The following is a 7,904-nucleotide window of genomic DNA, read 5'->3' on the forward strand; positions in this document are numbered from 1 at the left end:
TTTCCACTTTTCTTTTTTTATTTTATTTCCTTTACATTTTTGAAGAACCAAATATAGCCTTAATGAAAGTAATTTGATGTCCTCTAAATGCCAAAAGCTTGATGGGAACTATTCTTAATAACAATATTTTTTTTTTTGTTTTTCTTTTGTTTTGGATTGTTTCCAAAACAGATTATGTCAACACAAGCAATGAAGAGTATATGAAAGCTTTGAAATATTATTTTCGGCATTAGAAAAGCTTGTTCTAACTACAAGCTTTTAATAATATTGTTATTATGTGCTACTATCTCCACGATAGAAAGAACAGGAAAGAAAAAGAAAGATCAAATCCACTAGTAAATACTAGAAACAAAACTGGTTTTCTACATATTATGCATCATCCAAGACAATGACTTTTAACCGTTGTAGTAAAAAAAGAAACTTCATAGAATTCGAAATATGAAGAAATAGATATATCTAAGTACTTTATTCTATGAATAAAACATCTAAAACTAATTGGTAGAGGAAGTGCAGTAAAAATGGAATGTTTTCTAAGAAAATCTTTTTAAATGTTTTTAGTTTTTTTCACTTGATTTTTAAGATTTGATTTAAAAAATAATTATATAAATATGGAAAATGAACGAAAATAAAGCATTACATATATAAAAAAAAAATTGAGAATATCGAAAATGGGTCTTGATACTATGATAATTTACTTGAAGCTCTGAATATGGAAAGGGCAGAGTAGCATCAAAATCTAATAACTAGAAATATCTGGGGGCAACCTGAATGCTTTGTCCATTTCAATTTCATAACCCAACCAAAAACAAGCAGTAAGGTTCACAGGTTTACTAGTTCAATCGACAGCGAATGAAAAAGCAAAGCCTGATGGGAGATGGACCATACTTGGACACAAATCCCTGAGGTTAAAGCTTAGAGATGTCCCTACCCATTATTAAACTTAGCTCTATCTTGAGATTTTGGATTCGCACAGGTTCGATTTTTAGAGGGCTGCAATGCACTCGATTTCAATCCGGGCATCCAATGGTAACGCTGCTACCTGGTATGTTGATCGAGCAGGAGCAGGAGCATGGAAGTCTGTGATGACAAAGCATTTAGCCAGCAAGACAGAATCAAAATTTTTAACAATGTCATTAAGCTACTAGAGCAAGTTTTCCTTATGTTTTCCCTTTTTTAAGGTTCAGTGAAGAAATATGAGAAGTGAGCTTTGATATTGAAATCACAGCTAGATAACCATATTCTCAACCCATCTTTTCAATCTACATATAGAAGCAGTTATTTTATTTTATTGAACTCACATTTGGCATAGATCTCATTCACTTTCTTGAAGTCCTTCAAGTCAGCCAACCTGTAGTACAGAATGGCAAAGAAAAAATTATCTTCTTTCCAACTCTCAGATAAGGTTCGTAGCGAAACACACAGATTCCTTACATAATTGTAGTCTTAACTACTGAGGAATAGCTGGCACCACTGGCTTTGAGTATTTCCCCCATATTCTTGAGAACCTGGAATTTTTAATAAGTTCAAAACTGTCAATATTCTGATCTGCAGTCTAAAAGGTGGAATGCAGTAGAAGGCACATTTGGTAAGCTGAGGGTCATCAAGCACACATAACTTCATATATTACTTTTATGAAGAACAAGCCAGAGTTAATGGTAATCAAATAGAATTTGAAATAGTATTATGGGGGATTATAAGAATCAAATTTTTTAATGTGACAAACAGGAAAAGCCTTTGTACAATTTTCTGAACATGAAAATCATATGAACACTAGATGGAAGATTAAAACCAGCGGAGAAAAAGATGCAGAAAAACAAACATAGGTCAAAGAATACTAAGATGTGTTCTGAAGTACATCATGGAGTTGACAAAGAATTCAAGGCATGCAGATTTTAAAAACAACTTATTTTTTGATGGATAATAGTAATTTCAATTGAAATGTCACTAGAGGAGAGCTTTATCGAAATGGAAATGTTTTTGTATACATTTCTTAAATGCAACCATTACATGTGTTGTTGATGCTACAAGAAAGTGGGAAGATGGTTTTGAAGGGAAGAGGCCTCGAGGCTGTACAAAACTGGCACTCACATTTTTATTGGGGAATTAACTAAGACTCACAAATATTGAGAAACATGTGACAAGTCAGTCTAACTCCTGTCTGAAGATCAGTCTTCCACCCACCCATGAAACTCTCAAGACCCCAACCAATGAGAAAAAAATAATGTTGATCAATCAATTAAACATGTGATTAACAAACTCCATGCTTATGCTTAGCCTATTTAACAATGAGCTCACGTGTTTTTAGCTTTCTGAGTTTACTTGACCATTGAACACTTCTAAAAGCCTCAAAAGGGAAATGCCAATTCTACAGCTGTTGTAACACTAACATCAAGCACGAAAGCAGTAGAATCCTGTGCCCACCATAAAAGGGTCAAGACTCAAAACCGTGAGACTCATGCTTGGAAGGCTTAATCAAGCAAAGCCCAGCCAAGCAATGCTATGGAGGCCTAGCCAAAGGCATTAATAATCATTCATTAAAATATTTATTTGACAAATGCCCATATGAAGAAAGCCTCAAAAGCATAGAACTGTTCGAGCTTTGCTCACTTTGTAGCCAAATTCAAAATGCAAGATCATGCATGATTTATGTAGGCTGGTGAACAAGCTCCAATCTCAAACACAACCCTAAGATAATAGACCCTCAAATGTAATCACAATATTTCATACACCAAAATGTGTTTTCACAAAGCATGCAAACAACAACTTGTAAGAACGAAAACAATCCTCCCAATACCAATCAGCAATTGCAAGTAAACTCACCTGCTCTGTTTGATCCTCTACATTATCTGAGATGAACTTCCCAGTCTGCATTAAATTATAGACAAAATATGACCACAAAGTTGCATAATACTAAGTAATATAACAGATATTACATAAACACATGTCTTGGTAAATATGACGAACCTCTGGAATAAGACCCAGAACACCGGACACAAAGACTAGGTTATTGGCTTTGATGGCCTGAGAGTAAGGTCCCAAAGCTGCTGGAGCCTTGTCCGTTTGAACAGCCTGCTTTATACCTACAATCACAGCCACCCGTCGTCATTTCTAGCAAATGGCACTCATCCATGATCATCCCACTTAATAAATGAGTGACAACTCATCACTCATCCTTCCGGTTGGTTCGAGCTCTTGCAATTACATTTTGAGAAGGGACAAAAAGAAAGAAAAATTGGAAAAGGAAGCAACTTTTTCAAGTCAAAAGTGAAAATAAATCATGTTTTGTGAATTAAAAGCTTAGAAAACTAGAGTAAAATCATGTTCTCTGAATAAAAAACTGAAAAGGAAAATTAAAAGTAAAACGATGTTCTCTGAATTTAAAACCAGAAAAAATGAAACCATATGTCCTGAACCGAAACTAAGAAAAAGTTTCAAATTTTTGGGGGTGCTTTTTATCACAGTAAGCATAATCTCGCAATGGTGACGATGACAGTGAGTGAACCCAGAAAATAACAACATAAAAGAAACAATTTTTTTGCTCTTGAAAGCAACCCCAAATCCAATTTCTGCTTCCGAAACCTCAAAAGCGGAAATGAAGCCCTGATGGATAAATGTTTTCTGGCAAGTTTCCCAAACATATGGAAATTTTCACATATTGTATATTCAAGAGCAGAAGCCGAAAACCCTAACCATGGAAGTGCAAAACTCAACTGGTGTCAGTAGAAATGCTCAAGCAAGCGAGAGGCTTTGACCGCAATGAGGAGGACGAAGATCGCCATAGGCTGGTAGTGGCCACCGAGGCACAGCCTATACCGACGGCTAGCGGACCCCGGCGGCGCAGTGCTCCGACGTCGATGGCCGGCATATTGAAGGTTCGTGCAGCAGCGCTCCAGGCCATCTCTCTCATTCACTCCGTCTCCTCCTCTCTGAACCTTTCCTACATTTTAGGGCTGGGGGTTGGTGAACTGGCTGGGATGGGCTTCGAGCCCAAACGGGGCCCAGTGTGAGGTGGAAAAAGGGCCAAGTCGTGGCTGGGCTGAGTTGGACAGCCCATTACCATAAACGTGTACAAGTTGACTCTTGCTTTGTTTTTCTAGAATTAAAACTATATTTTAATAATTAACAATATTTTAATTCTAATTAAAGTAGGATGATTTATGAAAATATCTTTCGTCTTCCAAAAGAAGAAATCCGAAATTAGATATTATTTTGTCTTTTCCCTTCCCATTTAGTTACGTAATTAATAAAAACTTATTTCAATTTTTTTTTCATTTTTCAAACAATGATTTAAATTTATTTATTTTCCTATTTTCCCATATTTTAGCACATATAAAATAAAAATTCATTAAAATATATTATGAAAATTTATAACATTTATTTATAATATAGTTATATTTAAAACAATAAAAAATAAAAAAACTATGTAGGTATGGATGAAATGAGTACAAGAAATTCTGAGTCCTACCATGCCCATTATTATTTTTTTAAGTTTGGACAGAGTTCGAGAGTATCTTTAAATATTTAGAATGAGGTTAAAATAATTCAAAACTTGCTTTATTTTCATCGATTTTGAAGTTATATTTTGAAAAAATAACTTTCAAATTTAAAATTTATATAACTAAAACAACTTTCCACTCGGTATTTTTACAAATTGTAATAAGTTTGGGAATATTTTTTCAATGGTTGTAAATTCGTGATTATTTTTATAACTACAATTTTTTACAAAATATATATATCCATTTTTTTTAAAATGGTATAAATAATAATTAAATATAAAAAATAAAGAAAGCATTAAAGACCATATCAAAACTAAAAGAAGATGGTGAATCCTTTGATTGAAACCATCCCTAGCTAGGGCAATATGTAACATAGTGATCCCACAAAATCATTCACTTCATTGTGATTTTGTGGCTTAATCAAGTGTCCATACAAACATCTTTTCTACACATGGGGCAAGACCCATGTAGGGTTAGCCATTGATCTACACATTCCATATGAAAGTAGTGCCTGCAACTTGGAAGCCCTCTTGTCATCTCTCCATCCTTGAAATCCTAGTATTTTCAAAAAAAAAAAAAAAAAGAAATGACCCCAACCTTTGACTTGTTCAAAGGAAAATGAAAATGAAAATTCTATGAATTGAATTTCTCACCTGCAAGCAAATGGTACAACTGATTTCATTATACATTTCTGCATTGCTATGGCAAAAGTTTGATTTGGGAAGCTTTTCAATGAAATTATGAGGCAGCCCTTTGGCTCCACTGATGTTGTAAAAGTCCTCAGTCTCTCCATAATTTGTTTCCAATGTGCTAATCTGAGTTCAAATGAATCATTAGGGTCTTATGTTACTAGATAAAACCATTTCGTCTTTTTGAAAACGGTTTTTAAAAACAATTTTATATTCTTAAAAATAAAATATAATTTTCAAAATTGTTTTTAAAAATATTTTCAAGTATTTTTAACCTTTCTGACACCGAAAAACTTTTAACATTTAAGATTTAAAAACGTTTTCTAAAACCGTGAAAATTGTTTTTAAAAATATTTTCAAGTATTTTTAACCTTTCTCACACTGAAAAACTTTTAACATTTAAGATTTAAAAACGTTTTCTAAAACCACTGTAAAACATACTGTTCATAGATTACTTACTTGCCATTGATAAGCTTTTAGCACTGCAGGACTCACCCATTCCATGAACACCTTCCCATTCACTAGGCTACATAACAAAGCTGCCTGTAAAATATATCAACATTATCATAAAATACCATATAAAGAAGTTAGGGTAAAAAAAAGATGGCAAAGAAATAAACGTACCAAAATTTCATCCCAAGTCAATGATGAAAATTGGGGTATTAATTGAGAAGACATAAGAAGTAAGAAGTCGATAAAAATTAATTGCAAGCATACCAAAAACTTCATTGGTCAATTATGATATCAGGGGTACTAGAGATTGAAAAAGAAAATGGAAAATGGAAAGGGAAGGAGATGAATGGTGACCTTAGACAATGACTCGCCAGCAGCGACTGATTCAAGCAGCTGAAGGGCTGTTATGGCCCCTGTCACCGCACCTATTCCGGACCCACGAAAGAAGCCGGTTTCTGTGGTTTGGCCTTTAATGGCTCCTGTGATTGTACCCACGACTGCTCCTCCTGCAAACCCCCCACCCCGACATGATCATATGTTATACACTGCTCAACGTACACCATGCCCTTTGGGCTTAGGAGACCATGGCAGCATGGTACTGAAAAACAGCAAGAGGGATCAAGGATCCATACCTAGGGCAAAAATGCAGGTGAAGGCAGCGAGGACAGCGCTCTTCATCACTCTGAACACCAACCCATTTCCAGAATCCCTCGTTTGGGAGAAGACCCGGAACGAAACAGCCTCTCTACACCTCAAAACCATGTTTTCTAGGCAGGAAAAGCACCCCTTCATCTTGGGTTGGATGGAAATTGAGAGAGGAAGGAGGTGAGGGGGGAGAAGAAGAAGAGTGCCGGGGAGGAAAGGAAAGAGGGGGTTGAGGAGGGTGGGGGGAGTGGGGCTTGGGAATGTGTGAGGTGATTCTAGGCATTTAAAGGGTGAGAAGAAGCATTAAAGAGGGTTAAATCCCAGAGCTACCCAACACATGCACATACATGCATTAGCTTGCAGAAGAGGCATTACAGCTTCACACAAGAGAAAATGATACTTATACAAATGTGGCAGTGATTGAGACCACCACCACCACCACTCCTCTCCTAGAGGAGAATTGAAGGCTAAGATGGGCAGGCCAGTGTTTTGAAGAAAATTATATCATTTTTTTAATGCCTTCAATTCCTAAATATCTTTTGTACATTTATGACATTGTATGGCTTTTTATTTTATAGATTATAAAAAAAATTGCATATGGGTACTGCTCTACTAAACTTTTGATAGCAATACTTATGTACTTTGAATTTCCACCATTAAAAATATATAATGAAATATTAATAAAAAATGAGATCATGACACCCACATCTTCACGTTTGTTTGGTTCCTTAGAAAAAATAGGGGAAAAGGTTATTGAAATTTGTAATTTTCTTTTCTTTTATTTTTTATGTTTGGTTCCCTAGAATATATAAGGGAAAAGTTATTGACATTTGTAATCTTAAATCTAATACTGGGTTATCTATATCATTATACCAAATAGAATATCATTAATATATACTGTACATCAACAAAATGAGAAAAAGGCAGAAAAAAAATAAAATTGGAACAAATGAGAAGAACAAAGAAGATGAAGATGGAGAGAGAGTAGAGAAGGTTGATTTGTTAAATATGAATGAAGTTGGTTTAATAATTTTCTATATTTCTATAATTATTTAAAAAAAAATAGTCTATAAACAATAAAAAATAATTAAAATATATCATAAAAAAATATTATATTCTCAAAAAATTATTTTTCTAGTTTGGTGTTTTTCAAATTTGACTTTCAAATAAAAGAGTCTAAAGAAACATTGCAAGGTCATAATTTTTATTATATTAAGTTGCTAAGTGAGTATTTGGTTAACCAACTTAATAACTTAAATTAATGTAATAAGTTAATTTAATTCATTAAGTAAATTAAATATATTTGATAAAAATAATTTAATATTATGACTTAAAATTAAAAATAATTTTAAATAATAAGTAAAACCAATTAATTTATTTTTAAGTCTACATTTTTATCTCAATTTGTCCTATTTACCTCTATAATCTTCTTTGTTAGTCCATCACCTTTATTATTATTCAACCTTATTTACCTTAATTATAATTTATAAAAATAAATATATCAATTTAATTATTTAAAATATATTTTAAGTAAGAATTCAATAATAAATTTGAAATTAACAACTTAAGTATAATTTAACTTAAAATCAACTTCATTCACTAAATAATAAATTTTAAGTTT

The 7,904-nt window shown here is 33.3% G+C and overlaps 2 protein-coding genes across 2 annotated transcripts; both read right to left on the reverse strand.

The window, feature by feature from the left end:
- Positions 1–754: 754 nt before the first annotated feature.
- On the reverse strand, positions 755–3,980 carry LOC100265829 (reactive Intermediate Deaminase A, chloroplastic). Its single transcript, XM_002280215.4, has 6 exons — positions 3,712–3,980; positions 2,965–3,080; positions 2,821–2,865; positions 1,432–1,505; positions 1,299–1,348; positions 755–1,077 (listed from the first exon to the last, which is right to left on the reverse strand). Exons 1-6 carry the CDS (start codon positions 3,905–3,907, stop codon positions 983–985), a joined length of 576 nt encoding a protein of 191 aa, XP_002280251.1. The 5' UTR covers positions 3,908–3,980; the 3' UTR covers positions 755–982.
- An 830-nt stretch (positions 3,981–4,810) lies between these two features.
- Positions 4,811–6,731, reverse strand: LOC100265899 (NEP1-interacting protein-like 1). The gene is made up of 5 exons (XM_010646150.3): positions 6,271–6,731; positions 5,993–6,144; positions 5,645–5,728; positions 5,150–5,311; positions 4,811–5,051 (listed from the first exon to the last, which is right to left on the reverse strand). Exons 1-5 carry the CDS (start codon positions 6,428–6,430, stop codon positions 4,917–4,919), a joined length of 693 nt encoding a protein of 230 aa, XP_010644452.1. The 5' UTR covers positions 6,431–6,731; the 3' UTR covers positions 4,811–4,916.
- Between the last annotated feature and the right edge of the window lie 1,173 nt (positions 6,732–7,904).

Source organism: Vitis vinifera, chromosome 19, assembly GCF_030704535.1.
Source record: "Vitis vinifera cultivar Pinot Noir 40024 chromosome 19, ASM3070453v1".
NCBI classification, from domain to species: Eukaryota; Viridiplantae; Streptophyta; class Magnoliopsida; order Vitales; family Vitaceae; genus Vitis; species Vitis vinifera.

Coding starts and splice junctions, on each gene's coding strand:
- LOC100265899 (XM_010646150.3), bottom strand. CDS start 6,430: ATGAAGGGGTGCTTTTCCTGCCTAGAAAACATGGTTTTGAGGTGTAGA. Junction 5,312..5,644: donor TAAAAGCTTATCAATGGCAA/GTAAGTAATCTA, acceptor ATTTGAACTCAG/ATTAGCACATTGGAAACAAA. Junction 5,052..5,149: donor GTTGTACCATTTGCTTGCAG/GTGAGAAATTCA, acceptor TGAAAATACTAG/GATTTCAAGGATGGAGAGAT.
- LOC100265829 (XM_002280215.4), bottom strand. CDS start 3,907: ATGAGAGAGATGGCCTGGAGCGCTGCTGCACGAACCTTCAATATGCCG. Junction 3,081..3,711: donor GAGCATTTCTACTGACACCA/GTTGAGTTTTGC, acceptor CTGTGATTGTAG/GTATAAAGCAGGCTGTTCAA. Junction 1,506..2,820: donor TAGAGGATCAAACAGAGCAG/GTGAGTTTACTT, acceptor TAAAAATTCCAG/GTTCTCAAGAATATGGGGGA.